The sequence below is a fragment of the Lissotriton helveticus genome, chromosome 8 (assembly GCF_964261635.1).
Source record: "Lissotriton helveticus chromosome 8, aLisHel1.1, whole genome shotgun sequence".
In the NCBI taxonomy this organism is placed as follows: Eukaryota; Metazoa; Chordata; class Amphibia; order Caudata; family Salamandridae; genus Lissotriton; species Lissotriton helveticus.
This window is the reverse complement of record NC_136069.1, coordinates 325489942-325505572: the sequence shown is the minus strand read 5'-3', so window position 1 is coordinate 325505572 and position 15631 is coordinate 325489942. Positions and strand designations below refer to the sequence as shown.

The window sequence follows — 15631 nt, the reverse complement described above, 5'->3', positions numbered from 1 at the left end:
GTAGGTAATAGAGTTGAATGATGCAGAGTTTAGAGGAGGTCGTAAGGGTTTTGGGAGCCATAAGGGCGTCACACCAATCCGCCTCTTCCAGGGGACCCAGCCATCCCTCACAGCGGGCCCGGAGCGAGGCCAAAGTGGTCAGACCATTGTTAGGGGTGTGGAATTTAATAAAATATCTACTTGTCCATGGGGCAGGTTGCTTAATAAATCTACTTGTCCTGTAACAAATTCCACTTGTCCCTTTGGTGCCATGTAGTGCGGCTACAAATTATGGCAGCAATCTCATTATGTAAGAGCTCTGATATAGCCTCTCTGATTATGCCAGGGCTCATACCATAGTAGTGTTTGAATACTTGCAATCCCCTTATGTTGCCACATTTCTGCAGATCTACATACTGGGGCTGAAGGTAGTGGTAAGCAATAGTTCCAGGATTAGAATGCCCTTTTGAGTCTGTGCAAACCTACTAACTTGCATGTTTTAAGGGTTTTCAACAACTCTTCTCTAATCTTTTCCCATACTGAGAAATGTTGGAAATGTACTCCTAATAATGGCAGACTTAAACCTTCTTCTAGAGTTGTGAAAAAGTGGTTGGAGGGAAAGTAAACTTGCAAACACTCAGATTTTCACATGAGCAACTCTAAACATGCATATTTGCTCATGCTAAAATGCAGTTCACCAATGTTTTGTTGGAGTAATATTTCTTGTCCTACTGCTGTAAATTCTTGGGCATTCACAAAAGGCATATAACTGCACATAATGCAAGGTCATATACCATAGGTGCACTTTTGAGACTTTCTTCAATAATTGGGCCCCTAATTTGGTCTGGCGTTGACCATGACCTTAAGCGTTTATTAAAATGCTCTCTCTCTCTCTCTCTCTCTCTCTCTCTCTCTCTCTCTCTCTCTCTCTCTCTCTCTCTCTCTCTCTCTCTCTCTCTCTCTCTCTCTCTCTCTCTCTCTCTCTCTCTCTCTCTCTTTCTCTTTCTCTTTCTCTTTCTATCTCTGTCTCTCTCTGTCTCTCTCTGTCTCTCTCTTTCTGTCTCTCTCCCCTCTCTCCCCCACCCGCCATTGTTTGTTATAATGGTGAGGGTCTTCCCATAAACTTATTGCAACTGGTAACACTGATTTTCCATTAGGAATATGTTTGGGAAGTACTAGCATGCATCAACACATGTTACTAAATGATGCTGCAAAGAAAGGGTACCTGAAATTTTACAGTAGTTGAGCTAAATGTTTTTTTTCCAGCTATTTTTATCAACTTTTTATTTTGAAAGCAAAGAATCACCAATCTTGCTTTCAAGCATTTGCAAATATTTGCATCAAACTGGAGAGCATTCTAGAAGCTTTATACATAGCCTTATATTGCTAAACATTGAAAATGTGTATACGCATTTTTATACTAGAACCACTGTCAGTAGTGCAGTCAGAGCTTACAACATTTACTTAAACCACTCACCCTAATAGTAACGGCTTTCAATTAATGAACCATAAATACAAGTTTAAACAGCTTTAACATGGACAAAAATATTACCTTAACTGCAGGTAGTGCCCTTCCCTGATACACAATGTAGCACTGCAAACTGGCAGCCAAAGGGTTTGTGCTGCAGGGGGTTGGCCTACTTGTCCCAAGCACAAAAAACACAAGAAAACTTGTTGCCCTTGACCCCAAACAATATGTCCTGGGTGTCGGTCGATAGGCATTCCACATCTCTGTTTCAAGGCATTTTCAATTTTGTGTTAACCATGTCTACTATTGGATATGATGCTGTGTAGTCTTCCATACGTACTGCTAATGACCCATACCAGGGAAGACCATGTTTTAATATTTCCATCCACACATGTTACTTATGCAGTATGTGTTTACCAGTCTGTAATTAAGTTGAAGGCCTAAGGGTGCATCTGATAAAGCTCACTTATTGTCACTGAAATGTGTTGGTGCTACATGCCAGTGCCCTAATGTACCAGTTATCACTGCTGGTGGGCCTAACCATAGATATTCAAATTTATAAGGTACTTTTTAACTTACGGCTCAACCAATTGTGACCTACTATTAATCTGTTCCCTTTTTTTATTTTTACATATATGCACCTTTTATACAGGCTCTTAAATGACCTCAATCTATCCACCACATTGACACAACTCTTTACAAGTTGCTTAGTTAGAAATGCTTAAAAATTCCTGGCTTGGTATCCCTGACCCATTTTTTGTCATTTTTTTTTCACAACCAAGTTTATTAAGCAAATGATCATCACAAATGTGGCATCTCCACACATCAAGAACACCACAACAAAATCAATATAGCAATTACACAGGCAGCAAATAATAAAACGGATTCAGAATAGGCTTAGTATAGAAATTCCCCAACACCCTACCCTAACCCCCAACGCCACCCCCCCCCATTCTAAGAACCCCCCCCTCCAACCCCCCCCCCACCACACGTGTATATATAGCAACAGGGAAGAGAAATATGTGGGTGTAATTCCACCAGGGCGTTATCGCTGCGGGCCAAGATTGTCACTGCGATCAAATGTCCTCCTCCTGCTCCGCCGGGGGGTCCAAGGACAGACCACGATAGTCGGCCCAACGCTTCCAAATTTTGTAGTGTTTGCGCGGGCACCCCCTCGCCTCAAAGATCGGCCTCTCCAGACCCATGAAATAATCCAGCCCAGCCTTCCACGCAGACAAGGGGGGAGCCCTCACTGACTTCCACGCTCGGGCCAGGTCCCGCTTAGCCACCACCAGCCCCAATAGCAACAAGTGGCGCTTATATACATTACCACCAATCCCTTCCATGATATGCAAGAGGCCCAGCCGGTGGGTACGGGGAAGATCCCAGCCCAGGACCTCAGCCAGACAACTCCACACGCCCCTCCAGAACCCAGTCACTCGGCATTTTTTGTCATTTTAAACTTTATTTGTGTTCCTTGGAAAGTGTGAGAGTCACTTCAGTTCTTATCTGAATTCCAGCCCTCCTCCATCCCCTGCCCCCACTGACAGAATCGAATTGCTAACTTAAACTATTGGAACATTTTAATTGTAAATTATTTTTGGGGGTGGTGGGAGTTTTATATAACGCAAACTTGACCCAAAGATATCGGAGTGCTTTACATGAGCTCCAGTTGCATTACAGACGGACACATTCATTTTTTGTCTTTAACTAAAAGAAATCAATTGTTTTTTTATGTCCTTTTCCTAGGCTGATTTTGTAAAAGCAGCACACCCAGACCCTGCTTTCAGAGAAGCAGCTGAAGATGCGTGCAGAAGCATAGGCACTATGGTTGAGAAGTATGTTTATATATTTTTTTACTATTAGTGGATATCATTGTTAAAACATGACTGCATTTTTTTGTGCCAGCACCTCAAATGGAGGGGAAAAACTTGATTGTCTATGTATTTTGCAAAGCAGCAGAGTTGATCCTGTTGACAGTTGACCTGCTTTTCATGGTTCTATCGATCTTAATTGAACTGATATGGAACTATCCATTTCTTTGTGAAGCATTTTATGGTATAAGTACTGATGTGAGCAGTTTATGCTTGAGAATGCAATGGTCTGTTTTTTTTTAAATACAAAACTCTCTTCTAATACAATAGTTGGTGCGTCGAACTTTCCATTTATTCTCAAAAGCAAATTTTGGCAATAAGCTTTCTTGAAAGAGCACCTTGAGTAGAGCATAGAAGTCTAAAAGGTCCACATACTGTGGCAGGTGCTTCACCGAGTATATTCATGGATGATGTCAGATAACTCAAAGATCTGGAATATGGATGATTGATCTGTACTAAATTCCACCTGGAGTAAGCCAAGGATCTAACAGCCTCCAAGTAGTCTTCGATATATACGAGTATCAACTAGCAACCGATCATTGTCTCTCTGGCTCATTAGCCCACTTATTTTGCTTCATATGTTGTCTTTTTTTATTTTGAAAGGTGGACCGCAACATTGACTAGGAAGTGTGATATTAATATAGTAATTCCGGGAAACTGAATACTGTTAGTGTCCTGCACCTGTTTTGGCAAAAGGAAAGGGTTTAAACATCAAGCTACCATAATCTTCATGAAATGCCAGATTTTCATAATTCACAAGTGGCCAATAAACACCGATCTATGGGTGCCAGGATCAATGAGGCATGGTTACAAAAAAAATATGGACCCAGTAAGCTCATGAGCGTCCTAAATTGACTTTGTCTCCTCAAAATCTTTCTCTTGCATTTCGAGAATTTCTCTAAATTTATACAGTTTGCAACAGATTCTAATGTTGTGTTTTTTGTCCTGGCCCCTTTGGATTAGGGTTCATCCTTTAGATTGTGAATCCTAACTGTGATCACATGCTTTGTTTCACAGTTTTCATTAAACAAGACTTAGATATATTTCTTTTTCTCAACCTGCTGTCTTCAGTTTCTTTTGCCAAGTTCCCAGTCTGTAGCTAACTCCTGGGAAGGGGAATTGCTTAACACCTACATCGATTACTGATATTGGTTTCGTCTGGGCTGTAATTCCATTAATCCTGTGTTCATTTTACTAGTTTTTTTAATTAATTTCCCTCTGTTTAGGCAGCCCATCGCACCAGCAGACTTTAATATATCAAAGATTTTCCAGCCTCTGTGTAGGTTGGGAATCGGAGTGAGATTTTCCTCCCGTTTATCCTTCGCTTCAGTATGCAAGGAATTTTGTTAGCTCAATTGACACACTCTTCCATTAAAAAGTAATCATTTGCACTATTTGTGTATGTAGCATTGTGTACTGGCATTTCTTTAGGCCAACTTTCAAATGTGTAAGCTGTAAATGTAGGACTCTGATGCATTCATTTTTAGACACTATCCTGTGAAAGGTAGATTACATTTGCATTTACAAGGACTCTTTTTCTCTCTGAGATACTTTCTCATCAATCTGATTTGCTCATCCATTCTCTCATTGTGGCTTCAAAGTAAGCACAAAATACCAAGGACTGTTTTCGGTGTGAGTGGTGGCTATGTTACTTTGTGTACTGCATGTACTGGAACTCTACCACCATCCTTGTCTTAGCAGAGTACTGTGTATTTCTCTTTTAATAAAGTTGACTTTCTAAATTTGTTCATAGTTGCTTTCTCCATTTTCAATATGTTTGTTGGTCTCTGCCCTGCAGAAACATTGGACACTTCCAGAATGCTTACTTCATTTATTTAGTGAAATTGAGATGGCCCATAAACCCTTAGGGTGCTGGTGTTTGTACTTCTTGTAGTGCTAGTTTTTTTCATAACCTTTCAGGAAGTTTTTCTAGAACTCAGTTACTCAATCAGTTCTGAGGAGAGAATGATTAGTTCTTAAACTATAAATATCTAGGCACTTCTTCTTTTACAAAGTAAGCACTGCAAGTGACCCATCAAGACTGAGCAAGCATTATGCACCAAGCAGTTTGATGATGCAAAATTCAGCCCACATTAAGCTGTTTAAGCCTAAGAGAGTTGTATAGCCTCTCACATATGAGCAATATGTGGCATTTCCTCTGCTGGAGGATCATCACCTCTTCGGTAATGCTGACCCGCTTAATAATAATAATGATGATGATGACTATTGGAATGCCCCACTGACTGACAGGATTGTAGATCCAAAGGACAATTGACAAGATTTTTAGATGTATCCTATCCGACTGAAGACTCCTCGTGATGATCCCTTTGATGCTCTGAACACAACAGCACCTATACTGAGTAGTCTGGAACAATAGTCTAAAGCTATAGGATTTTATTTTTGTTTCAAACCTTTGAGCCCTCAGCAGTTTAGAACTTCAGGATCCTCAATAATCCCCTTTGCTTCCATTGACAAAGCAAATGCAGTTCGTAGATTTGCTATGACTATTAGTCATATCTCTCATAAGATCACTGTGCAAACTCTACCTGTTGTCCAAGAGCAATCCCAGGATTTTTAAATTTGACCTGACCTCTCTGTTTCATAGATTAGCACATGAAGTCTTTACATATGGACAACTAGATCTTTCAGAGGAATGAATGCAGAATTCAAAATAAGCATGTCTTCCCTGCCACCGGTTCTTCCTGCTTCAACAAATGTAAAATATTATTTTTTTGTTGCTTTGTATGTACATTGTTACAATCCTCTACCAAGTCCACATGAGGTGTTGGCTCCTTACTTATTACATTTAGTTAGGCTGAGCTTCCATTAGTGTTCGATTCAAATGCATTTACAGTGTACAGAAAGTCTCTCAAACTGCAACTGTTTTTTAAAGTCCCTGTTTTTCATGAGTTTCAAGAGGGCTTGAAAAATTAAAATACGGTTTCCACCTGTGTGGAACTCATCCCACTCATGTAAGCTCACTGTAGTTGTTAAAAATGATGGGCTTCTTTTTTCCACCGTATAGGGGCCATTAGCATTTAGAGTTAAACACGCTTGTGTGCCATAGAAGTGTTTCCACAACAGACCTCTCTCTGTGGATAAGGTGCTGTATTTAATATTATAATGATCAAATTCTTACTACTTCTGCTCTTCCAGTAGCAACTATTTTATGTTTCTTGATCCCTTCTTATCTATATTTAGTATATAACTAGCCTGTTAAATTGTCATTCTATCTAATTGTATTGATCGTCTTTTTAATTTTGTTGTTTTGTGTCTTAGGTTAAACACAAATGTGGAACTATGCCAAAGTTTAAAAAGGTTATTGGCAGATAAAAAAATTATGGATTCATTAGACCCAGAAACCAGGTATGTAATTTGTATTTCTGATTCATACTAGGCTTTCCCTACAGCTCGTTTCTTCAGTGATACTAGTTTAACTGCTTTTATATGGCCTACACCGGAATCGGAGAGAAATATTAATTTGTTTAAGGACATTTTCACTGATAAAACATATGTTAATCTGACCAGAGTGCTCTGTAAAAATACCCTTCACCCCCACTCCGGCTTTTGTATTTATAGAATCTTCAGTTTGAAGGAAGGAAGCTATAGTGGATGTGTCCAAACTCATTTGCATGTATAACAATATATACATTAATGTGTTTTTTAACACAAGACTGCTCCTTTTACTGTCATTGTGGTATGATTTAATCTTCTGACTTAAATTGGTGGATAGAAAACTATTTTAATTTGACATGCTTAATTCTGCAAATTGATGTAACACAAGATTACGTGATACAGGGAGGCATTTGTTGCTATAGTATTTTGAGTCTGAATGCAAGAAGTAATCACAAGACGAACAGTTGATATATTATGGGATGAATGACCACTGGAGAAGAAAAATAAGTTCAGTAGCGGAGTTCTGAACTAATTCTTTACGAAGACTGTTTTAATCAAAAGCTTGAATGAGCATATTGGGTAATTTTTGGAATGCCGAAGCTGCAACTAAATTCTATAACAGTATCTCATAAAAGTTTGATGAAAAGGCCTGAGTACCAGAGATTTTGACTGTTAAGATATAGATAACCATTTGTTTTTGTTTCCAGTGAGAACTATACAAATGCAAACATCTATTCGACAATTCACATCTTAAATTGAATTCCTAATGCATGTAACTCTTAATGCTAATATAGCCTGCATAGGTAAATGCCTATTCTTAGTGCTCAAATACGTCCGTAATGCACCTATACGTACAAATATTATATTCTTGCATAATGAAAAATCTGCAGCTCAATAGACATCCACATATAAACATAATTCAAGATATATGCGAAGAAAAGAGTGGAAGAATGATTTCATGTGGATGGGTATATGTAAGAAATTGGAGTATTAGTTGAGCAAGAGAAGAGCCCACTTCAGTTAATCACAATCCTTGTCTGGGTGCGCTACTAAAGTCACTTAATAAGCCAGTGCTCAACCCTCTGGTAGCTTGGCACAAAGCAGTCAGGCTTAACTTGGAGGGAATGTGTAAAATATTATTACAATACTCAAACAGTAATAAAATGAAAACATAACACAAGAAAAAACACAAACCAATTTACAAAATATAGAATATTTTAATGAATAAAAATCCAATAAGTAGAACTGGGGATATTCATTTTTGAAAGTTTAAATTTAGAAATAACCTCAGTTGATGCTTTGTGCTTTTTGATGATATCTAAACCAGGTTAAAGTCAAAAGGTAAGGCCGACTGCAATACATTGCAAGTCAGATACAGGGACCAGGATTGCCCTAGTAGTAAATTTACCTTCACACTTAGCAGCGTTTATGGAGAAAGAGTGGTCGCCCAAAAGTTGTCAGTGTGGCAAGCTGCAAGCTGGATCCAAATGGGGCTTGACGATGACCAGGTGCTGAAGAGCAGGGTCCCGGTGTTGTCAACTAAGACAGAAAATCTTCAAGCAGGCAAAGTTAAAACTCTGCCTGTGCCAAGGAAGGCTTCAATATCAGTTGCATGCTGCTCGATGTCTGTCCCAATGAAGCTCTCTCTAGGTTCAGACTTTGAAAATGTTGTGGAAGTCATATTTCCTACAGAGGAACGATGACAGCAACGGCGGCAGTAGCATTGACGAAGGTAACGTCGTTGACGACGACAAGGCCTTCCCCCGTCGACGAGAATTTCACCGTCGACCACGGGTCCGTCGACAACTCCAACGACCATCCACGCACCATTTACAGTGTCGCAGACAATCGCATTGGCGATTGCACCGTCATTAAGCGCGTCGACGGAGGAAAAAATCACTCTTCCTCACCCCAGACAGATTCAGGATTTCTCCAAGATACCCCCTTTACCTCCTGCTCACATTTTGGACTTCCAAGAGGCAGAGGATGAAAGTATGTTTGGCCTTTCATACAGTCCATCGCAGTTAAGGGTCAAGTGCCAAGATTCTGATGATGAGGACATTGAGGACAATGAGCCATCTTTTTACCTGGCAGGAGAATTTTCTTTTGTGGAGAGAGACACGTCTGCTATGCAGTGGCCGTATTCCTTCCAGGAACGTTACGCGTATGATGATAGGGAGGATAAGCGTCATCATTTTAGGGAACCGTCAATAAACGTTCCAGTGTCTCTGATTTCCGTCATATGATTAATGATTATTACAGGGATTTTCTGGACGCAAATGCTCCTCAGAGGCCTTCACCGCCTCAAGAAGTTCCCACTATTCTTCCAGGACAAAACACTCCCAAATCTACCAGGAAAAGGCCATCCCTCTTGCTAAAGTCATCACAGAGGATACCCAGGATGCTCGGACAAAGGAAGGAGAGATACAAACGGACACCATTGATGAATGAGATGACTACATAGCCCCTATGCCACCATCTCCCATCCCTCCTGCTGCCGATTCCCCTCCTGCAGATATTGGGTGATTTCATGATCTTCTGGAGCTTGCCTCCATGCGTTTTGACTTGCCTATGCCAGCTAAACAAACAGAATGTTTTCTATATGACATTTCGCCAGATGGCAGGAGTGGTGGTGCTGCATCGTTAGGGTTGGCTAAAGGCCACCACCTTTAGTCCAGAGGTTCAAGCCAAAATTTTAGACATGCCTAACGATGGAGAGTACATGTTTGGTAAGCACTTAGATGAGGCATTGCAATCCATAAAGACAGACACGAACACGGCCAAAGCCTTAGGAAGTCTCCAGTAGCGCCGCTTCCAGTCCTTTCAAGGTAGAGTGCAGGGGCAATTCTTATCTCATCCGCATTTTCAACAGCGGCACCAGCCACATCCTCAGAGTACCTACCGACCATACAACAGGGCTTTTCAATCCAGAACTGCTCAGTCTTACTCAAGACCTGCAGGACGCAAGATGCAACAATCTGCTGGAAAGTCCTAAGACTCCAATAGGAGGCAATGAAGTTTTTCAGGCCAATGCCACCATAGTCCCATGCCACATTTCTGTCTTCTCCACATCTTTTCTGAAATGGAACTACATTTCTTCAGACAAAGTGGTTCTAGACATCTTCCAGCATGGCCACACTCTGGAATTAAATCAGCATTCTCCAAATGTTCCACTGCAGAAGGTTCTGCTCCGTCACCTTCCGGATCTCAAAAACAAGATACAGTCCCTTTTCCTCAAGCAGGCCATAGAGGTACTCCTCAGCCAACAAAATCAGGGGTTTTATTCTCACTTCTTCCTCATCAAAAAGAAAAATGGAAAATGGAGGGAGGTGATAGACCTCAGAATGCGGAACAAGATCATCAAGAAAGAATCTTTAAGGATGCTCTTTCTTCAGGAGATTCTTCTTCTCATGGAAAAAGGGGATTATCTGGCTTCTGTCGATCTCCTTAACGCCTATTTTCATATTCCCATTCACAATCCGCAGCAAACATTTCTAAGGTTCGAAGTGGCAGGTTGCCATTACCAATTCAAAGTGCTTCCATTCGGTTTGAAATCCGCCCCCAGGGTGTTCAGTAAATGCATGGCTCTGTTGCGGGGATTCTGCATCTACACAGAACTATGCGCAGGAAAACAGGACCTCGGTTTATAGGGGTGTACCAATCTACCACATTAGTACCCAATATCCCAAACCCGACTAACTATAGTGTCTCATTCGTTCTCCTCCAAAATCATGAAGCTACAAATGATTAGACAACCCAGAACACAACACTCTTGACTCCATCAGGAATTGCGGTAGCAAGACATACTCTTTTGCTCGCTCACTCGTACTTGTCCACAGTAAGAATTGGCAGAGTCACTGTAATAGTTTAAAATATTCATTTTAACTATCGTGCTCTATAATGCAGTATACAAGCGGCAAAATGCATAAACTGTTAGCATTGTTACAATTCCAGTGGAGAAATGACTATAAGGCCTAACCACCCTCCCCTTGGCTGGAAGAAGTTTATTATATAAAAGAAGATCTCTGGGCTTTGTCAGCAGACCCCATACCTAAAGCCTAGATGGAAGGTTTACATCATAGGAACAGCATAGCTCTTCTCCATGGAAAGGCTCTCTCCAAGTGTGTGTTAAAACAACATGCATCCCCGCAATATCAAAGCACGAGTCTTCAGCAGTGCAGCTGTGTTTAGCATGTTTTGTCTAAGCGCTAGGGACTGACCAGAACAGAATAGCAAGGGGCATTGTTAATCGACCTTGCACATCGTGTTCAGACTAAACTCCGGCAACTTAGCAGAGAACGCGAAAAGCAGACAGTTCTAATGTGAAAGGCAGAAAAAGAGTCTTGCAAATAAAGTCAAGTAGTAACATGCGCAAAAGCAGTATCATGGCAGCAAAGCTCATGCTAACTTAGCAATGTCGACAGTCACCCCAACGGCCATATAACAGCACCTATAGCGGCTTTTAAAGACTTTCAGGTCACCAGGTGTTCCCATACCTGGATGATTGGCTCATAAAGGCTCCATCTTTTCAAGCGGCAAAGATTTCTACAAGAGCCTGTCGAGTTCTCTTCCAGTCTCTAGGTCTTCACATCAACCGGGAAAAATCGTCCATTATTGCAGCCTAATTGTTGATCTTTCCGGGTGCACATCTCAACACACAGATCTCAGCATGGCCTTTGCCACTCAAGAAAGCATGTTGTGTATTCTGGGTACAACAAAGCTTCTTTAAAAAAATAAGTTTGTTTCTGAGAGGCAGTACAAGTCCATGCTGGGGATGATGTCCTCTTGCATCCTGCTCATCCCCAATTGCCGTCTCCTCATTCAACGACAAGGTTCACATTTCAACTGCAATGAGAGCCTCATTGGCCTGGTGGATGGTCAAGGAAAACCTTTCGCAAGGCCTCTCTTTCATTCACACTGTGCCGCAGCTGTGATGACTTCGGATGCACCAATGAATGGATGGGGGGAGGTCACCTTCAAGAATTGTAGTTTCATGGTAAGTGGTCCAAACAGGACTCGGAACCCCACATACACATTCTGGAACTCAAGACCGTATTCCAGGGTCTGAAAGCCTTCCTGCCTCGGGTCAAGGGTGCGTCAGTGCTTGTCAGGACGGACAATACTACAGCAATGTTTTACCTCCGAAAGCAAAGCGGCACGAGATCTCGAGCTCTTTCTCTTCTTGCTCAACAGATATGGGAATGGCTCCTTATCAACCACATCTCCTTGCGAGTGAAGCACGTGCAGGGTGTTCACAACGAGAAGGCCAACTCCTTCAGCTGGGTATCCAAACAGTGTCTCGAATGCGAGCTCAACGATCAGCACTGCAAGTTGTTTTTTTCAATCCTGGGGTTACCCAACATTAGATCTGTTGCTACATCCCTCAACAAAAAGTGTCCTCTTTTTGCAAGCAGGAATCCTCATCCTAAATCGTGGGGAGATGCCTTCCAGTTTCCTTGGACGAGGATGTTCGCCTACGCATTTTCCCCCTTTCCACTCATTCCTCGAGTACTTCAGAAAATGTAGCAAGATCTGTGTCAGCTCATTCTCATTGTTCCAGGTTGGCAAGAAAATTCTTGCACACCGAGCTGCATCGACTATCAGAGTGTGCTCTGATTCTCTTCCCTCCAAGAGTATATCTGCTCTGCATGAACTAGGGCCAAGTGGTTCATCCACAATGTCCCTCTCTTCATTTGTCGGCTTGGCTCCTCACCACGTTGAATTTGGGGATTTGAGGCTGCCCAAGGAGTGTTCTACGATACTACAGAAGTGTCAAGCTCCTTCCACATTGAAATGTTGCACAGCTAAATGGAAGAGATTCTGGTCATGGTATATCTCGCAAGCATTGCATCCGTTTTCATCATCTACGGAGCACGTGCTGCCCTATCTCTTGCACTTAGCAAAATCAGGACTTTCTCACACTATCATAAGAGTTCACCTGGCTTCAATTTCTAGGTATAGAAGACGCTCAGATCAAACTTCACTGTGGTCTAATCAACTCATCAAGGAATTTATGAAGGGACTTTTTAGAGCTTTTCCGTCTGCCTCTAGTTCTGTGGCAATGAAATACTGTCCTGTCACAACTAATGCATCCTCCCTTTGATCCAGTACACAAATGCAAATTAAAGTTCCTTTCTTGAAAAGTGGCTTTTCTCTCGGCCATTACGTCAGCGAGACGTTTCAGTGAAATCAAAGCTTTCAATATAAAAAAAAAGTATCTTACATTTTTGCCGGACAGGGTCATTCTATGCGCTAACCCTTCTTTTATACCTAAGGTGCCTTCAGTTTACCACTTCAACATTACAGATTGTCTTACCAGCGTTCTTTCCTAATCCATACTCAGCAGCGGAAAGGGCGTTGCATTCACTGGACATTAAACGTTGTTTTAAAAATGCTGGCTGCCCGCTAGCTGCGAAATTGCAAGCTCACTCAACTAGGAAAGTGGCGACTACCTCTGCCCTGTTGGCAGGAGCATCCCTTCCTTACATATTCAGGGCGGCAACGTGGGCGAACGCTTACACATTCACGAAGCATTACAGCTTTGATGGTTGGAAGAAGGCAGATATTGCTATTGGACAAGCTGCACTTCGATGTCTCTTTGCCTAAGGTAGGCGGCGTTTAGTCTCCTTTCTTGTTTTCATATAAATTTGTATGCATATTCTTTCTCTTCTTCTTGGTTTCTGATGCTACAGGTTTAAGTTATGGTTCGCCTACCCACCACCTTTCTTATTGTGCTTATACTGCTTACTAGTAAGATTCAAGCTTGTGAATCTATAAAAGATACAATACTAGAGAAAAAACAAGTTACGTACCTGTACACTGCTTCTCCAGTATTAAAATCTTTTATAGAGTCGCATGCGAACCTCCCACCTTCTCGTATAGGCTCACCGTTTACCTCAGAGTGTTTGATACCTATACACTTGTGCTTTAAATCTGAGGTATGGTGGCTGAGTTGGAGAAGGGAACTCTGAGGTCGCTACTGTGATTGGCTGTAATCTGGATGTTATAAAATGACGCTGAAAGGTTACTTAAGTGAGTTTTCTGTTCTATGGAGGTCTATGGTGATGTTTTATTACTGTTATTTTTTCTGTGATGGGGAAGATTCAAGCATGTGAATCTATAAAATATCAATAAAGGAGCACCACAGTGTACAGGGAATTAACTTGTTTTTTACAGTTCATTAAAGTTAAGGAAAGACAGTAACTAGGAAGTCTGGCATCTTAACTTTAGAAAAACCTTCATTTTTAAAGACCTCTTTCAGCAAAATAGTACAAATATGATGGTCTCTTCACAATTCAAAGAGTATTTCATTAACATTCAGAACTGTTTCACCTTAGTACATCCGATTACATTAGAACATTGAGAAACATTATTTGAAAGTGATAGTTATCAAACATTAATTTTGAAAGATTATTACCCCCCACGCTGACAACAATGGCAATCGTGAACTAAGATGCAAGTCAGTTGTTATGTGCGTACTTTGAGTGGCCTGGGCTCCTATTACACATGTACAACATTATAGTTTACTAAACAAAACACAGGAGAAATTTTTGTTGCATGCACATCGTGAAGTCGTGTATTTCGAGGTCGATAATACAGAAAAAGGAGGGAAAGTGAAATAAAGCAATTACCTAGGATCGCACAATTTGGTAAAGTGGGAAAGCCAGGATTAATCCCAGGTTTTCAGGTTTTCTGGTTCCATATTGTTCAATCACCATTGGATGTGTATATGCTTTGCTTCCCCTACACCCACCTTACTGCCAAGCCCCTCACCCTGCACCCCCACTCCTCTCCTTTTCCCACCTCCACCCTGCTATCAGTGGGGGGCCGTCAGTCACATCACAAACCAAACTTTATGGCCCCTGGGAAAATATTTGTGACTACCCATGGGTCCAGTATGTGGGGTAATGATGAAGAATGTATCAAAGGTTTTGATAGATGACGAGGTCTGCACTGTCTGGATCATGGAGTACATTGGAGCGACTACCCATGGGTCCAGTATGTGGGGTAATGATGAGTGTATCAAACGTTTTGATACATGACGAGGTCTGCATTGTCTGGATCATATAGTACATTGGAGCGTGCATTGTTGAGCAGGAGATGGGAGTGTGCATTTGGTAGTTGGAGGGTGTCTGGTGGTTTGTGGGATGTGAATGAGGCTTGGTCTGTGTTGTGAGTATACAGTTTGAGATTTAGTTCTAGGTCTGGGTTTGAATGTTGGTAATGGTAGTGAGGTGTGCTGGGTGAGGCACAAGATTATCTCTTACCTTGTAGGGTGCATTGAAGCAAGGGTCTTACCCAAGACCCATCCTGATTCAAACAGGCCTAAAAAGGAGATTCCCATGTCTTTGTCTGCCATTTGCTGTGTTATCTCGAGGGGTAGGATGACCTGGGCAGTGAGTTGAATTAGTGACAAGGGAGGAAGTGATGTCACTACTTGTAGACCTAGATGCCTTGAACTGTAATGTTGTTACTTCCTTTGGAGATGGATCTTTGGAAATGAAGCCCGTTTTTCTGGTTTTTCAACTCTGGCCTCATCGTTTTTATTATGATGATCCGGGTTAACACCTTTTCTGGCTAAGTTACCATTTGGACCTAGCAAATTCTGTTACTTGAGGTAAAATGATGTCCCATGATGATACGACTGATCAGCTGGTGGACACCTTGGAGACATTCACACTTTTGTATGTTGCCATATCAACAGAGGTACACCACCTGTGATCTAAGAGACCTTCTGTACTTGAGCGATTATCACATTCTGCACCCCCTTGCAGGCACTACCTTCTGAAATGTGCTTAAGAGGCTAATTCTCAGTTTGCCATTTGTAGAACTTATGAAGAATGCAGGACCACAATCCCAGTTGGGAGAGACTAGAAGTGGGGATGACCCAATAAGGTACTGCACCTTTTAGATA

The 15631-nt window shown here is 41.5% G+C and overlaps 1 protein-coding gene across 1 annotated transcript in view; it reads left to right on the top strand.

Annotated features, from left to right (window-relative positions):
* The window catches only part of MIPEP (mitochondrial intermediate peptidase), a 574688-nt gene that overhangs the window by 35429 nt on the left and 523628 nt on the right, over positions 1 to 15631 (top strand). The window contains exons 3-4 of the mRNA XM_078657099.1: positions 3197 to 3285; positions 6601 to 6687. Coding sequence (XP_078513225.1) covers positions 3197 to 3285; positions 6601 to 6687 — 176 coding nt within the window. The remainder of the gene's footprint in view (positions 1 to 3196; positions 3286 to 6600; positions 6688 to 15631) is intronic.